The sequence below is a fragment of the Melanerpes formicivorus genome, unplaced genomic scaffold (genome assembly GCF_026170545.1).
Source record: "Melanerpes formicivorus ecotype bairdi unplaced genomic scaffold, bMelFor1.0.p_v2 SCAF_17, whole genome shotgun sequence".
NCBI lineage: Eukaryota > Metazoa > Chordata > Aves > Piciformes > Picidae > Melanerpes > Melanerpes formicivorus.
Window position 1 is genome coordinate 14,359,145 of NW_027142369.1, and position 18,167 is coordinate 14,377,311.

The 18,167-nt window shown below is 47.8% G+C and overlaps 1 protein-coding gene across 6 annotated transcripts in view; it reads right to left on the reverse strand.

The window, feature by feature from the left end:
• The window catches only part of SAMD4A (sterile alpha motif domain containing 4A), a 119,205-nt gene that overhangs the window by 15,240 nt on the left and 85,798 nt on the right, over nucleotides 1-18,167 (reverse strand). For 4 of the 6 annotated variants that reach the window (XR_010988650.1, XR_010988649.1, XM_068149055.1 and 1 more), the window contains exons 4-7: nucleotides 12,188-12,451; nucleotides 6,389-6,498; nucleotides 5,661-5,747; nucleotides 1,345-1,639 (exon numbers count right to left, since the gene is read on the reverse strand). Coding sequence is in view for 3 of the 6 variants with exons in the window: in XM_068149055.1 (XP_068005156.1) it covers nucleotides 1,345-1,639; nucleotides 5,661-5,747; nucleotides 6,389-6,498; nucleotides 12,188-12,451 (756 nt within the window). In the remaining 3 variants the exon portion in view is untranslated. The remainder of the gene's footprint in view (nucleotides 1-1,344; nucleotides 1,640-5,660; nucleotides 5,748-6,388; nucleotides 6,499-12,187; nucleotides 12,452-18,167) is intronic. The other 2 variants (XR_010988651.1, XM_068149056.1) reach the window with 1 other exon arrangement.

Genomic DNA, 18,167 nt, shown 5'->3' on the forward strand with positions numbered 1-18,167 from the left:
GGTGTCCCTTCAGTACTTAAAGGGGGCCTACAAGAAAGCTGAGGAGATAATTTTTACAAGGGCTTGCAGTGATAGGACGAGGAGGAATGGCTTTAATCTTGAGGAGATTTAGACTGGCAAGGCTTGTGCCATACACACAGCTTTGTGTATGGTGGAAGCATTTGTCAGGGGTTGAACCCATCAGTGTGTTCAAAATCAGGCTAGAGACTCCCATTTGTCTTTGCACATAGCCAATCAGCTGGGGAGAATCTTGCACCACACTTTTATACAAAACCAGCTATCTTTTGCAAAAAAAGTATGAAATAAGGACAAGGCTGATATTTATTTGTGGCATCCCAATGAGTTTCTTTCCATTCTTGCTGTCCCATGTGAGGCTGCAGACAAGACTCTCCTCCTCTCTTCCTTGGGGTGATCTCTCACCTCCCTCCATCAACAACATCTCAGATCACATCAAGAGGAGTTAGGGAACATCCAAGCTCCTATGAATCTGCCTCAATAGCCCTGTACCACTGGAGGCTGGTTCCCACCTCACACTGCTCCTGTGCACCTCACAGTGTATTAATCACAGAACGGTTTGGATTGGAAGGGATCCTGTGAAGACTTAATCCTGATGCAAAGCTGTGCACCCCACACCAGGCATGGAAAGGCAACCAAGGATTTTGGATGTGCCCTATCTAAATTAGGGCTTAAAGAGAGGCTTGGACCCAGTCAATTTACACTCAGGACAGCTCACACTAAGCCCATGCGCCAGTGCTACCCTCACACAAGCACAGTAAGTTGAAGGGCTGCTACTGAAAACACCTCTGGACCAGTGAGACTCTCCCAGCATTCCAAATAGGGACACTGAGAGGATGCCATCTACCTCCAACCCAGGGCAGGCAGAGGATGCCAGCCACCTCTGACCTGGGGCAGGCACAGAACTATAGAATGCATTGGGTTGGAAGGGACCTCTAAAGGTCATCTAGTCCAACCGCACTGAAGTCAGCAGGGACATCCTCCACTACATCAGGTTGCTCAGAGCCCCATCCAGCCTGACCTTGAATGTCTCCAGTGATGGGGCCTCCCTGGGCAACCTGTTTCACTGTATTAGCAGTGATGCTATCCACCTCTGACCTTGGGCAGGCAGCCTGTCCCGTTGTTATCACTCTCAAAATCACTGCCCACTTCCCCACCCAAGCTCTAACCTCTTACCACAGCATGATGTGACCTCAAGAAAACATCACCCCTAGGACTGCAACTTGCAGGGGCTCGAGGAAAGGCTGCTTCAGTGCCACCAGCACACACATCCTAACCCAAAGTAGCTCTTCCCAGCAAGGACACCAATAAGCAGTGATGGCCACTCACCTTTCCCCATCACTCTGGTGAACTGTCCAGGCAGGTCACCTTCAGGCAGAGGGCCGCCCCCTGACTCGCCCTCGCAGCCAGGTAAGTGATGCTGCGGCATCCCTGCCACGGCAGAGTCCTTGCACTCAGAGCCTTGGCTGTCTGAGCCAAGCAGGGAGGAGGGGTGGTGCGAGTCCGCATCCCGGCTGTGCTCCTCGGTGCTCGAGCTTTGCGAAGGGTAGGCTTTGATGGGGGTGAGGATCATTTGGTGTAGTTCCTGCAGCGGGACACGCAAGTTGCCACCTTCCAGGATGTCCTGCGGATTCAAGTGGAGAAGAGGGTTTGTCTCTGCAGGGACAACAGGATATCAGCTATGAACCAGACTTCTACTTTTAACCCCACAAAAATCCCCAGCAAAGTCTTGCTCCTGCTCCAGGACTCTCCTGCAGTCTGTGCTTCACTCCTGGAGTCTTCCGCTTAGACCAGGGGAATGTGGAGCTGCTGCAGAGACAGTGTCTGATTATCCACAGGTATGTTCAGACCTGAATCCCCAGAGACAAACATACCCTGTCAATCCAAACCCAACAACAATCCAGCTTCAGCCTTTCCAAACTTCCACCAGGAAGATGGTAGATCCATGTGGGGGACTGAGCTTCTGAGATTTCAATGCCCAGACCAGCAAGTATCTTACTCCTTTTCCCCAGCAATCCCACAATTAGGACATTTCAGCAATATTTAATTGGAATTCTATTTATTAATGTGGGCTTCTCTCCAGTTTCCAGCACTGTCCTCAAGCCTGGCTCTTCACCAACTTCTCTGCCTCACAGAGCTTGCTATAAAATCCTTATGCACTAGGACCACTGTGGAGCCCAGGTTCACACTGGGGTGCAGAAGCTCATCCTGCAGCAGTGAAGTAGGGATGTCCCCACCCACCCACACTGTGATGAGTAGGAAGAGCAGATATAGAGAAGAAAGGGTGGGAAGCAGGGTGGGTTGCAGTCACACACAGAATACTGCAGGTGAAGTGAGATCCCTATAGCAAAACCATTCAGCTTGGAGACCCTCGGGGAGGTCCACCCAGCAGGAAGAATGGTAAAATTGAGGTTGGAAAAGACCTCTTAAGATCATCAAGTGAACCCAACACCAACATACTCACTAAACCACATCCTGAAGAGCCATGTCTAAACATTTTTTTAACACCTCCAGGGATGGTGACTCCACAACCTCCCTGGGCAGCCTGTTCCAATGTCCCACAACTCTTTGGGTAAAGAGATTTCTCCCTAATAGAATTTGGGTACAGTTCCAGCTTTCCTCTGGGTTATACTGTAGATTGAGAACTCCCTTTCTAAGTCAGAGCCTGGTCCTACCAATGGGAAATAATTGCATTTTGGTTTTACTGTAGCCTGGACCAGAAGAGCTCACTGTGGGCTCCTGCATGGTCTGGCTGGTGAAACACTGCTTGGAAAGAGGCAGATTTTGGAGTGAGGCCTGACTGTGCCTCAGGAATAGGGACACAGAGTGGGCACAGAGGCAGCTGAAGGGCTGTTCACCCTAAATCCTACTGCATCCCAGCTCGTTCTTGAACATCTCAGCTACACTTCTCCCCAAGATCTGGTGTCAGTCTGCTGGGCACTATTTTTTTTGGGAAAAAAATCCTGTTCTGCTAACCAGCAGAGAGGGGTGGAGCAGCTCTTTCCAAGAAAGCAGCAATCTTTAGCAGTGAGACACTGCCCCAAAAATAATAAGTTACACACATGCTCTTGCTTAGCAAAAAAACAGTAAAAAATTGGATGGGAATCCTAGAAAACCAGAGATGTCTCCTCCCAAGCAAAGCAGCTCTGAGGCAGCTCTGAGCCCCAGAGCAAAGCCCTTGGACTTTCAGCTTGAGACATGGTTTAGTCATTGAATCACAGAATGACTTGGGTTGGAAAGGACCTGAAAGACCACCTAGCTCCAACCCCCCTGGCATGGGTAGGGACAACTTCCACTACACCAACTTGCTCAAGGCCTTGTCCAACCAGTCCTTGAACACCTCCATGGAGGGGCTGGCATCCACAACCTCTGGGCAACCTGTTCCAATGTCTCACCACCCTCGCTGTAAAGAATTTCTTCCTAACACCCAGTCTAAATCTCCCCTCTTCCAGCTTCAATCCATTCCCTCTCATCCCATCACTACAAGTCCTTGTAAAAGGTCTCTCCCCAGCTTTCTTGTAGGCCCCCTTCAGATACTGGAAGGATGCTGTAAGGTCTCCCTGGAGTCTTCTCTTCTCCAGGCTGAACAGCCCCAACTCTCTCAGCCTGTCCCTATGGGGGAGGTGCTCCAAACCTCTGATCATCTTCGTGGCTGTCCTCTGGACCTGGTCCAACAATTCAATGGCCATGGTGGTTTGGGTTGATGGTTGGAATAAATGATATTAGAGATCTTTTCCAATCAAAACAATCCTATGATTTTATGAAAACAGGACACAGTCACAGCCCCACAGCCCAAAGCCACCCCACCAGGGGTCAAATGCAGCTCCTTCCACTTCCCTTCTGTATTTTACAGTGTGTGTGGTTTGTTGTGTCAGCCAAGCTGGGCTGGAACTCCCTCTTGCACAGTCAATCAATACCATATTTCAAATCCCAGGTGGAAGAGCAGGGCAAGAGGCTGTGCAATTGCCTGGAAAACATGTTGCTGAAGCAAGCTCAATCCAGAGGGCTGTCTCTTGGATCTAATCACTATTACGAATACAGGGAGGTAAATAATGGCTTTATTAGCTGCTGCCATACTCTGAGCACAATCCCATATTATAAATAAATAGCCAAGCCCTGAGCTAATGAAAACAACAATAAATAGCAACACACCACAGAAGTATTTAAAAGCCCCTAGTGGGAGGCTCTGCAAGTTGCTGTTTGAAGCTGGTGCAATTAAATATAATATAATATTGTGATAATAAATAGGGGGGGGGTGGTGAGCTGCTCCCAGCAAATCTGGGCTGCTGCTGCTTCTCCAGCAGCCATTTTGGCAGAGTTTAAGCTTTAGTTGAGGAATCAAAAGAAGTTTCTATTTGTGTATGAGGTTTAACAAGGCCACAACGATCCCAGAACACTCCTCCACGCTCGGGGCAGAGTGGCTGGGAAGCTGCCTGGCAGAAAAGGACACATGGGATCTGGTTGAACATAAGCCAATGTGTGCCCAGGTGGTCAAGAAGGCCAACAGCATCCTGGCCTGGATCAGCAATAGTAGTGCAGAGATTGTCCTCCTGTACTTGGCACTGGTGAGGCCACACCTTGAGTACTGGATTCAGCTTTGGGCATCTCACTCCAAGAAGGACATTGAGTTGCTGGAGCAGGTCCAGAGAAGGGCAACAAAGGTGGGGAAGGGTCTGGAGAACAGGGCTGGCGAGGATCAACTGAAGGAACTGGGGTTATTTAGTCTGGTAAAGAGGTCACTGTGGGAAGACACAGTGGCCCTCAACCACTGGGAAATCCTGTGTGATTCTGGGGACGGACAGATAGAGGCAGGGTTTGGGGGTCCCTGTGTTAACCCTGTGCGTGGAGGGGTGTCATGAGAGGGGACAATGGCATCAAGAAAAGCAAGATAAGCAAGTGGCCAAGGTATAACTAGAGCTAAAAGGCTCTGCCCAGCAGGTTCCCCAGCAGTAGTTTCATAGTTTCATAGTTTCATTCAGGGTTGGAAGGGACCACAAGGATCATCTAGTTCCAACCCCCCTGCCATGGGCAGGGACACCCCACACTAGATCAGGCTGGACAGAGCCTCATCCAGCCTGCTCTTAAACACCCCCAGGGATGGGGCCTCGACCACCTCCCTGGACAACCCATTCCAGTAGGGAGGATGACAATGGTTCATGAAGCCAGAGCTGGTCCTGCATCATGGCTGAATGGATGGGTGACCACCAGAACATAGCGCTGTGGGAACATCACTGTTGCTGGGATGGTACCCTCCACCACTTGAACGTCAGGTGCTTTTGAACACCCTGGAGCTGGCTAGGGCTTGTACCAGCGCTGCCAGGTATATCATAGAACCAAAGAATCATAGAATCATTGAAAAAGACCTCTAAGATCATCAAGTACAACCATCAATCCAACACCATGACCACTAAACCAGCTGAGCAAGTGCCAGACAATGATTAGGACCCACTTTGCAAAATACAGCCCCACACAAAACCTGCATCTGGTGGAGAAAGTATTTGAGACATTATTCAGATGCAGCCAAGCCAACAACAGATTTCTCTGCACAAGACCCCAACAATGTGTAACTGCAGAGAGCTTCACCCCAGAATGAACTCCTGGTTTCTTGAAAAAGACGAAATGCGAACATGGCTGTGGTTACTTACCCTTTCTAAAGATTTCAGCAGGTTTTGTCTTTCTTTTAGCTTTTGAATACTGATGACTATTTTGTGTCTTGCGCCTTTGGTAACGTTCTGCAAGAAGAGCACAAAACCTGGCATTAACATTACACCACAGGGAAGCTGGGTCAACCCAAACCCTTCCTCCCCCAAACAAAAAGGGCTGCTATCAATTAATCCAATTTCTGAGTGCAGAGATTAGCAGGACAGAGAAAATCACAGAGAGATTTGCTGAAGGTAATTTCCAGCTAGTCTGTCCCACCCTGGGACATCTCACACAGTGGAAGCAAAAGTACTGACTGGCCTTCTTCGTCCGGAGGTCAATCTGAAAGCAGCGATGTTTTCAAAGGTTAAGAAGGCAACTGGCCACCAAAGCTCCAATAACTTCAAAGGAGCTGGGTACTGCAGACTGTGCCCCTGAAATTCCTGAACTGAATCCCAGATGGAAAAAAGTCCAGGTGCAGCTCCCAGTGACAAGACTTTTATGTTGGGAATCCAGTTAAAAAACTGGGACAAGGCCCTTTTCACAGACAATGTGGGGTTTTTGCACTCCCCAAGACCAAATTTTTCCTTCTTTGGTTGCTTCCCAACCACCTGTGGGTGAAATGCCCTCCACATGAAGACAGCACAACAAGAGGCATTGGAGGCATCACATCAACTGACTGCGCCAGCGTGGGGACCACAGCCGGCAGCTTTCCAAGTGAGGTGGGACCTACCTGTGCCTCCAGCTGGCATTCGGTGAGGGCCATCATCTCCTCATAGGTCATCTGTGAGAAGAGGGCAGCGTACTTGTGCAGCCGCAGGCTCTTCAGCCAGGCTGGGACATCTGCAGCACAAAGGTAAGGAGATGAGAGCTCCAGCTGAGCTCACAACACTGCTTAACCACGTGCAACAACCTCAACAGCAGCAGAGGAGCTGCTTAGGTGATATTCACCATCCCGACAGTGCTTCAGACACCTCACTGAACTCCACAGAATTTTATGAAGACAGAGTGCTATAGGTATGGATGGTAGGAGGAACCAGCACCTGGACGAGAACATTGCGGTATGCAGACAGATGGTAGGAGGAACCAGCCCCTGGATGAGAACATGTTCTCAGAGGCTGGGTTTCTGCAGCTGAGCCACAGGGAATTAGACCATGGAGAGCTGGAGTCACACCACTGCATGCCAAGCTTCTCGCTGCCCTTTTCCCAGGAACATGGGAACCATTGAAGCTTAGGACAGAGCAAATGGCTGTTTTGCAGATGGCAGACACTGATTTATGGCATGAAGGAAGATGGTATGTGCTGAAAATTTAAATGGCTGCTTAAAGAGAAATAAAGAGATTTATTACAGTTTTTTTGAGCATGGAAAATTGATGTGCCATCAAAGATGGTCCCACAACCTGCTTCAGAATGGTGACTTGTGACTTCAAAATGTACTGACTGAAATGACTTCTTCCGTCCCAGTTGTTATTTGCAGTGTAGCACCTCTGTGCCTGGCTGTACCCAAAAATACTTCCATCCTCCTGACATCAGTGTGGTTTCACAGGGACGGACATGAGAGAGGAATCCTTCCTCTGCAACGTGCAAAACCCCACCAGACCCTATGAAGGGGTGTCCTCCATGGAGGAGGCAATGGGATATGAGCCTGCACCACTCCAGCCCACTCAGCAGCTACTCAGGGTTTCACAGGTTTGGGGGTCCCATGATGACACCCCACCCGTGCAGCACAACACCAGGCTCATGATGACGCTTTTGCTTTGCATCCTAAAGGCTTCAAATGCAGTGCCAAATCTAGACCTGCTTTATTTAGCACCTGGCAATAGCATCCAGCAATAACTCTGCCTTAGCCTACTGAGCTCACGTGCTCCACTCCCAGTAATACCCTTGTCCAATAGTCCTTGTCCCCTTCCCCATCAACAAGACACCTAGGAGTCCCATCTCCACCCACATCAGGTGCAGTAACAATAAAAAACAGTGTTTCAGCCCCAAATCCCACCAAACCCAACATCCAGCATGGAGAGAGGTGGAGGCTCAGCAATTACCTCTTTCAGGGCTAAATACTAGTTAGCAGCAGTATCTCCCCTCACATTGGTGATTCCTGAGTCTGTGTAAGGGGTATGTGTTGAGTGGGTGGTGGAACACACTTGCCATAGCAGGCAGGGGCTGATGGTGTGGAGGAACATGAGAGGAAGGCAGAGTGGGACTTGCCCTATTTTGGGGAGGGATTTCTACACATTCTGCTTGTGCAGCCAACCTGGGGCTGCTGTGGTGCTCTGCCCACCAACCCTGAGGCCAGCATGAGGACAGCCTTCATGGCCACATTCAATAACCTTCACTTACATAGCCAGTCTCATAGTTTATTTAGACTGGTTTGGCTGCAAAGTATAAGGCCAGGCTTGCTTCAGAAAGGGATGAGACAGGAGAAGGACAGCCTCAGTGCTGGGACATGTCCAGAAAGCCCCATGCTGCTGAGTGTCAGATGGCAAGTTAAGGATCATCACAGATGGTTAACCAACACCTGGAGCAGCCAGGGCAAGATGGACCACTGGTTTGATCCCCGAAGGCAATTCTTACATCTCCCAGAAGTCTCCTGCTGCCACTGCCCAGGCTGACTCCACACCCCACTCATGTCCAAGCAGAGGATGCAAAGAGCCCTGAAATGCTGCATTTTTCTCACACACTCCATCCTCTGACACACATCAGGCTTTGTGTTTCAAAGAAGAGTCCTTAAATGCTGCACAGGAGAAGAAACTCACACCAAATACGGGGGCAAAGCAGTTGCTGAACACAGACAGGTGGAATTTTGCCATCTTCCGTAAGTTCTAACATTCAACGGTCCTACAAGCTGTTACCAGAGGCCTCTTAAACCTATCTTCTGATTAAAAAAAAGCAAAATCTCTCAGCAGAAAGCTCTGTTTCCAGTGCAGAACTGTCAGGTGCAAATTTCAACTCCATTTTAACACAAAACCACATCACCTTAGTGACAACACGCTAAAAGTCTACTTGATCCTGTGTTCCTTGGGGACATCTGCCTTCGGCACACGTCCATGCTGATGGCAAAGCCCACAGGGATACTTCCAGAAGAGAGTTGCAGCTTCACAGAGAGATTAAATCTTGCAGAGAACTCAAGTCCAATCTATACAGAGAGTCAGATCACAGAAGCAGCAGCTCTCCTGTCCCTTTGTATCAGACTCCCTGGACCACCTCCTAATTTAGCAGAGCTACAATGATCCCAGAGCCCCCTTGCCAGCAGTGATGGCAGTCACAGAATCACAACATGGTAGAGGTTGGAAGGCACTTCTGGAGGTCATCTAGTCCAACCCCACTGCTAAAGCAAGGTCACACAGAGCAGGTTGCTCAGGATCACAATATTCAGGTGGTTTCAGAATCCCTCCAGAGAAGGAGACTCCAAAATCCTCTCTGGGCAGCCAGCTCCAGGGCTTCAGCAGCCTCACAGAAAATAAGTTTTTCCTTATGTTCAGGCTGGGGAGAAGGAGCCACTCAGCATATGGAGGGATCTACAGTGATTTCATGGTCCTTGGAAAGTCAAACTTCCTAACTCTCTCCATGGAGCAGCAAGCCACCCACCCATGGAGCTACTCTTTAATTACAAATTACCAGGAGCTAACTGCAAAGTCACGGCATGGCTGCCAGAAACACTGTGTCTGATGTGAGCAGCAAAGCGACGACTTCCATGCTGCTCACACACAGCATCCCCCAGGCACATTAAACACTGGAGCTTGGCCAGCAGATGTACATCTAGCTTGGAAACTCAAGAAACCTCCCCATATGTATTTATACAGGCCAGTATATACACAGAGCATCTCCAGAAGGGTCTTTATGGCCCACCACACCAAGCCATGGATGCATTCACAGCAGAAAGTCCCAGCTCTACCCAAGCCCTCCTCCTGGTGTGCCCTGAGCTGTGCTTCAGGAATCAATGGACATACAGACAGATGGGGCTCCACAGGGAATAGTGTCTGCATCTTCCCCTGGAGTAACCAGGGGTTGGGAGAAAGCCAAAGGACCCCTTTACTTCAGCATGAAGACAAAGGCAGAGAAATAGGTGACACAGGGTACAAAGATAGGTGGAGAGGAATGAGTGACATTAGGGTAAGAAGACAGGTAGAGAAGAACAGGCGACATTAGGGGGGGAAGATAGGTGGAAAGGTAAGAAATAGGTGACGTGGTATGGAGATAAGTGGAAAGGAGAGGAACAGGTGACATTAAAGGCACAAAGATAGACAATAACTAGAGAAGTAAGGGATGTTAGGAGAGATGAACTTCTAAGCTTCCCCTTATCCTCCTGGGTGCTCTGGAGGGTATTAAAGAAGCAGCAAGCTGACCAGAGGAGCAGGTAACACCAAGCCATGAGAGCCTGCAGGCTCTCGGGGAGACGTGGCTGCAATTCAGAGAAGAGACTTGGCACAGGGAGCAGAGCAGCAGGTCTGGATGCAATACGATGCGAGCCAATAAAAATGCGCAAAGCTGCGCGTGTCTGCAGGAACCAGAACCAGCACAAGGCGAGGGCAGGGAACGGGCAGTGCTCCTTCCTGCAGGAAAGCTGTGGGGCTACAATGGGTCACAGGCAGCCCATGCTGCTCTATTAGTTGAGGACGAGGAGCTCCACAGCCACTGGAACGCTGTCTGTGTTGCAAGCAAGTCTCTGCTCTGCTCCCAAGTCCTGTTTTGGGGAACATACCTTCAACAACATACAGGCTTTCTGGAAGAAAACCAGCGGAGAGAAGTAAGAACAACACCACACTTAGAAAACACCATCTGGGAAGGAACTGAATTGGTTGCATCTGAGTAAAATACAGTGGAGGGGGGAGGACACAACAGTTGTAGACACCAGAGGCTGTAGACATCTGTTTTGCACATCCCTGCACCACGGGACAAAAGCAATTTGGCTTACTCAGCATTGGAGAGAAATCAGGTTTAGATGTTTGCAAACCTTCCTCCAGAGGAGGAGGATGCCCAGGAAGGGATGCCCAGAGGAAGGGCAACCATCTCCCCTGGAAGGGCTGCATATGGGGTTTATTTAACTGATTTTTGCCTGTGGCAGCCTGGGCAATAAGACCTTTGGGTTTTCTGGCCATACAGATCCATTGCACTGCACTTTACACATAGAGGTCCTGCAGCTACAGCTGTGGATCATAGGAAACCAAGCTCTCCATAGTCTCCTCCCCAGCTCCAGCAGCAGAAACCTGCAAAAATGTAGTGTTAAACAGACCCTTCTGCATTATTTGCTCCTGTAAAGGGTCTGCCAGACCACAGAATCCAGCATAGGCATGGAAAGCCTTAAGGATCCTTCATGCTGATCTCCACTTAAGTCTTCAACATGCTCATTGTGACTCCTCCAAGCCTGCCTGCCTGCTAGTCCACCAGAAGGTGGTGATGGCACTTGCTCCACTACTGGAGACAAAACACTCCCTGGCTGCACTACCTGATTAGATGTTCATCAGCTGAGAAGGAAGACATGGCTCTTGTGAAGCCATCATGGACAGTAAACTCTCCTGTCCCATCTATATACCCCATGGCCCCAACCTGAGAGCAACACTACCGTGCAAAGTCCACCCAGGTATTTAGGCTGAGCCCAAAGCACCTAATGCATGGGAGAATCTTGAGGGGATTTTCCATGCCTTTATTTCATGCACATCAAAGTCACAGAGTCAAACAGTTCCACATTACAGAGATTTATACCTATCTAGGTTTGTCTGCAATTAGAATAAAACCAGACCTTTACTTAAAAAAATAAGACTATTTCCTCCTTCTGATACATCCTTAGTTTCTACACAACTGAGTTGTTTCATGTTGATGAAAAATGCAGTTGTTTAAATCAGTCTCTGATAGCTGTGGGTTCATTTTTACTCATTTTATCTGTTCACAGGAATTTACAGTCTGTTTTTGCCCAGTTTTCATCTGTTTATTCTCCTACAGTCTGAAGCTCCCTCTCTCCACCTTTGACTGCAGCAACAGACCTTCATTTCTGCCTTGTTTACCAACAGGATCAAATACATTTGTTACTGAGTGAAATACAAGTGCAATGGGAAAATCAGCGGAAACACACAGGATAAATTCACTGCAAACAAAGATCCTAAGCCCAAACCTCCCCAAATACTTGGTGGATACCAAACACCAAATCACACGTGGCTTGCTAAGCTCACCCTAAGCTATTTTTCACCATAATAAAGAAGGATGAGAACAGAGCACAGAGCACCACTCACAGCCATCAGCCACAGGCTAGGGAACAAATCCAGCTTTTTGGAATAGCTGGCAGCTTGCAGGATTTGGGGGCAAACCCCAGCCCACCAGCACCCAACTGTAAGCCATCAGCTACTTAAAAATATACCTTAATACCTTACCCTAAACCTAAATTCCTAATCTAGGGAGAGAAAGCTGGAAGGTCCCATTTGGTCAGGAGGACTCTTGCCCAAAACCGCCAACCGAGCCCCACGCTGATGGGAAAACAACTTTTCCCCTCCTGTCTAGGGGTGCTTGGGGTTGGGGAGGCATCTGGTTTTTCACTCACCTTTCATCCCACTCCCTTCCTCCTGGAATGTGTTACGAGCGGAAGGCTGATCTTCTAAATGTTCACTCCCACCACTTCCCGAAGAGGCTACACTGCTTTGTGGAGACAGGGGGGCATGATCGGAAGGGATGCACTGGGGTCCTCTAGCTCGTAAGTCCTCATGAGACATCCATCCATGTCCTAGAGGTTGGTTTGGCACATTCATGGGTGGGGTAAGGGACACAGAGCGTTTCAAAGGGCTGTGGTGTGTCTGGCCTGAGAGAACTGAAAAAAAAAAAAAAAAAAATCAAATGAAAGAGGTTATTCCCCCCTCGCGGCCCGGGACGCAGCACAGCCCCCCGGGAAAAAGGACTCACTGAACTCAGACGAGGCACGGGGGCCACGGCGCCGCGCTGGTGGCTTCCCGGTGCCCGTGGCCACCTCAACCCTACTCTCAGCTCTCTGCTTTGCCTCCCAGCAAGCACAGAGGATGGGAACACCCGCAGGGAGATGGGGTTACATGAGCTGTGTTGGGTGGCTGAAAGAAAGGTGTTGCATGGAGTGCATCTTTAGGGAAAAAAAAAACAAAACTGAGCAGTTCTGGAGGTTTTCCCCGTGTGGAATCACATACTCTGGTAAACCTAAGCACAGGACTGCTGCCCCTCACCAAGCCTGGAGCCTAGGAGGTTGCCTCCCTTGTAGGGAAGGCATCACTTCTATTACAGGCATGATCTTAGAATCACAGAATTGTTTTGGCTGGAAGAGACCTTTAAGGTTATCAGGTCCAACCAATAACCCAGCACAGTCAGGGCCACCACTAAACCATGCCTCTCAGCTCATCTACACAGCTTTTAAGTCTCTCCAGGGACAGTGATTCAACTACTGCCCTGGGCATCTTGCTCTAGGCTTAACAACCCTTTTTTTGGGAATAATTTCTTCCTAATATCCAACCTAAACCTCCCCTGTAACAACATGAGGCTGTTTCCTCTTGTCCTGTCACTTGTTATTTGGAAGAAGACGCTGACCCCCCCTTCACTACAACCCCTTTCAGATCTCAACGTCTCCTCAGCCTCCTTTTCTCTAGGCTGAACAACTCCAGTTCCCTCAGGCACTCCTCACATTACTTGTGCTCTAGACCCTTCATGAGCTTTGCTGTTCTTCTTTGGACATGCTCCAGCACCCTAATGCTTCTTAGAGTGAGGGTCCCAAAACTGAACCTAGAATTTGAGGTGTGGCCTCACCAGTGCCAAGTACAGGAGAACAATCACCACACTAGTCCTGCTGGCCACACTGTTTCTCATACAAGCCTTGCTGAGTCCTACTAAGATTTTGTATTTAGCTGAGCTACCATCAGCAATGACAGCATCTCAGCTCAGCCACCCATGCAAAGTGCTTCCAACCACCGGCCTCTTAACTCTCCACAATAGCCAACACTAAAAAGATCAGTGAAAATAAACCCCTGACAAAGGTGGGGCTGAATCCCTCCAAAAAATACCTTTAGAAAACTTTGGCATTCGTTTTCCTTCCCAGATGTATAATGGCTTTGTATTTCCTGACTGAAATTTTGATCCCACCAAGCTCAATGTGTTTTTAACAAGTAATTTCAACACTGCTAGGAAAAGAGCAATCCACAAACACCTGTGATTTGAAGTGATTTCTCAAAGAAGGCTTTACAATGGGTAGGTATTTACTTGCCTTTCAGTCAAGTACAAAAAGACATCTTATGTGGCCTAAAGCATTAAAAATCTCCAAATTATGTATTTCCATAAAAAGGTTTGGGTTGGAAGGGACCTTCCAAGGTCATCTACTCCACCCCCCTACAGTGAGCAGGGGCATCTGCAGCTAGATCAGGTTGCTCTGACAATTTTTGGTAGTTATGGAACCTGAATACATTTTTAAACACAATTTGTATTGAATGGTCTCCATTTGTCACAGCTCTTCTTCCATACTGTCTCACTGTTATCTCCTTAAAGGTTTAGATAGCTTTGCCTCTGGTCTGTGGTTAAGATGTGGTAATGTTTGGTATTCAAAGGAAAGATCATAGTATCATAGAATGCCAGGGGTTACAAGGGACCTCCAGAGATCATCAAGACCACCCCCCCTGCAAAGCAGGATCACCTAGAGTAGGTCACACAGGAATGTATCCAGATGGGTCTTGAAAGTCTCTAGAGAAGGAGACTCCACAACCTCTTGGGGCAGCCTGTTCCAGCGCTCTGTCACACTCACAGTAAAGTTTTGACATGTGTTGAGGTGGAACTTCCTGTGTTCCAGTTTATATCCATTGCCCCTTGTCCTATCACAAGGCACCAATGAAAAGAGACTGGCCCCTACTTCTTGACATCCACCTTCACATATTTACAAACACTAGTAAGATCTCCTCTCAGCCTTCTCGTCTCCAGAATGAACACTCCCAGGTCTCTCAGCCTTTCCTCATAAGACCGATGTTCCACACCATTTTAGTCCTCCATTAGAATGATTAAGATTGGAAAATATGCTTAAGATCAAGTCCAATCGACACCCCAACACCACCATGCCCACTAAACCTGGCTCTGAAATTGCCATGTCTACACGGTTTTTGAACACCTTCAGGGACGGTGACTCCACCACCTCCCTGGGCAGCCTGTTCCAATGCCTGACCACTCTTTCTGTAAAGAAATGGATGTTTCCTGTGATGAAAAATGTATGTAAACATTGGCCCCTTGGCTTAATAAAATACAAATTCCATCATCCCCAAAGTCACTGAAGTGCTGGTTAAACCACAAAAGCAGTTAATCTACTTGAATGCTTGGATTTAGGATGTAAAACATTTCTTTAATGTTTTATTGCAGTTGTTCTCAACAAAATTAGTTGGATTTTATGGTGGCTGTTTCCCGATACCAAAAAAATCCTTTCATTCAGCCATCACTCGTCCAAGCCCTGTCCTGTTGCCCTCTTGGATAACTTGGACAAATTCTGGATCCAGTGCTATGAAAGGGTCTTTCTGGTTTGCATCCAACCCAAGTCAACAGTGCTATTTCCAATGTGCCTCTGGGTACAGATGTGGGGTTCACAGCATGATGGCTCACAAACATCTGCAGTGCCCTGTTAGCGAGTACTCCTTTCTAGAGACAAGAGCCACTTCTGCAGGAGAACCCTCATTTCTCACAAAGAGCATCTGTGAGCTCTGCTGCAGGTGAGAGAAATGGAAAGCAGATTTTCTGCTACAGGGAAATCCAAGAGAGGAAGGGTTAAAGTGACCTCTCAGCCCCTATGAGACTGAAGCAAAAATGATTCAATTTTTCTTTCAAAATCAAATTTCTGAACACTGTACAAAACCTGGGGGAAATTCATCGTCCTCCTTGCTTTTTCTCCTAAAGAAGCAAAGAACTAAAGCTCCCTAACCCCTCTTTTTGCCCTGGTAGGTGTTCATCAAAACCATTTGCAGCTCCTCCACATTTTATCTCCTAACACAAATAAGTCTTGGTGGAAAAGGCCCAACCAGTTGTATCACACTGTAAAAGTTAAGCCAGATTAATTCCAAGCTAAAGCCTGGGGGGAAAATCCACCGTAAAGCCATTTCTGCTGGCCAGAAAATGAGCAAGTAGTGGGGTTATAAAAAGAGGAGAAAGAAAAGCATCAAAGCTTGTTTGCTTTTATTAAGCACCTGTAAAAAGCAGCCGGTGCCACATGCAGCTAATGGATGAGGCCAAAAACCTGTGGATTTCTGTAATGTCTAAATTATTCCTATTTCTGAAAGTATTTTGTTCTACCAGCATGGAGCACTAACACCACACTGTGTAGGGAAGCAAAGAGATGGCTTCTGCTGAAGAATTTGTTCCCTTCCAATTCAATAACTATAGAAACATCTTCCAGAAGTCTTCTGGCAGTAAAGGATGTCAGGGAGAACCTGGGACTGTTTTCAGAGCAGTGTTATGTTTCCTAAAGCTGTGATGAGTCCTGATGGGGAAAGATATGGATTTAAGATGATCTTCAGCTCCTCTGCAATTGTGCACTAAAAATAGTAGTCTAATGGGCCTATGTACATGTCACATCAACCTCCCAGAGGAAAAAAAGTATCTAGTATTCAAAAAAAGAACAAATATGGGGGGAGATATGGGGAAAAAACCCTGATAAATCAGTTGAAAAGCATCTCAGCAGTATAGCTCGGAGTCCCTTCTGTGCCTGCTGCTTGCAGTCATGGTTGTACGGACAGAAGCCACATGGATTTGTGGTAGGAAAAACTGGTTTGGAAAATATTTGAGCCCTTAGAATGAATGAGATGCAGGTGAATGGACAGGGAGGGAATGAGTGAATTGCCCCCTTTTAGGAGGCAAACAGCTTCTCCATTCGTTCTCCCTCCTGAAGGGTGTACACAACAACTGGTACCCTGCAAGCATTTAAGCCATCCTCTCCACACCAAAATCCTGCAAATGAGGATATTTGTGGCTTAACTTCAGCCCAGATTCCTTCCTGAGCAGAAATACCCCTACAAACTGCTGCTCTTCCATCTTCATTTTATGTCCCCTAATTAGAAGTCAGTGGCAGCTGGAGGAGATATAATGAACTCCACAGGATGGCCAGGAACAATTACAAATCACCCAGTGCACCACCAGAAAATGAGTTCCACTCCTTTCCCTGACATAACAGAACAGTGGAGTCTAACAGAACATCTTTTACTAAACCACAAGCATTTTTTACTGAACTATGAGTCAATTCACACAACTTTATGAGATCACAGAATCACAGAATGGTTTGGGTGGGAAAGGACCTTCAAAGGTCGTCTAGTCCAAGCCCCATGCAGTCAGCAGGAACATCTGCAACGAGAGCAGGTTGCTCAGAGCCTCATCCAGCCTGACCTGGCAGGATATCAGGGAGGAGGTTCTACCACCTCTCTGTGCAACTTGAACCAATGTTTCATCACCCTCAGCATCAAAACTTTCTGCCTTCTCTCCAGTCTGATTCTCCCCTCTTTTAGTTTAAACTCATCACCCCTTGTCCTGTCACAACAGGTCTTGTGAAAAATGATGCAGTAGGGATAACTGCAGAGGACAATACAAGCAGAAAACATCACCAGCTCTCTGCAACCACCCGAGATACTCTTGGTACCAGACACAGATCATTCCAGAGCTTTTAGCTCTGCTTAAGCTCTTCTGGCTGTAACAGACACCAGTAAGTAACATGATTTCTTGCAAACCATCTTACCAGATTCCATCAGCACTCAGGCTTAAGAATGCTGCAACACCTGGGCTGGCATCTGCCTGGCATGCACACAGCTCTCCCTCTTTTAACCTGTAACCCTCAGAGAGGGGATTAAAATTGAGCATTTTCTTTAGTGCTGCTCCCTGTGTTCATGCCCTCAGTTTTCTGACAGAGAGGATGTGGCTCAGGATTTTCAAGGTGTTAGTTTAGTGTAGGTCTTTCCTTCCCTGCTTTTCACAATCCTGTGGTTTTTGGATGGACCAAGGTGAATCTGAGGCTGCCGACAGCCAAGCTGGAACTTTCCATCAATATAAAGCACTTAGTCTCCTGCTAAAATAAATGGTCCATGGGTGCTTTAACTTCAGCAGAAGCAAACCAAGTATGAGTTTATAGCCTAATGCCTCAGCCTCTTTTCTGTATTTTTTATTACAAAAATATTAAGCTTTAATTCAAAAAGGAAATCTAATATATTCTTCTAGGGTAAGATAAGCTTCCAGGAGGTGGCCAGAGGCACGCCTGCCTTTCTGAGCACTGTGGTGGTACAAGCTGGATGAACAAAGAAAGGAAACCACCGTTCTGAAGTGCAAGCCGTGCTGGCACACAAATCCCCTGTAACTTGTAAGTGTGCCCCGCTTCTGGTGCCACAGGCTTGTTTAGATGGTGCAAGAGCAGATGCTCCCCAGGGACACACCAGTCACTCTGCAAAGCCTGATCCAGCTCCTTCCACCTGGCTATCTGATGGGATGGGGGCCAGGATAGGTCATGGTCCTCCCCATGATAAGCAGGGTTGGTATTGCCTCATTGCTCTGCCATCATGTCTCTG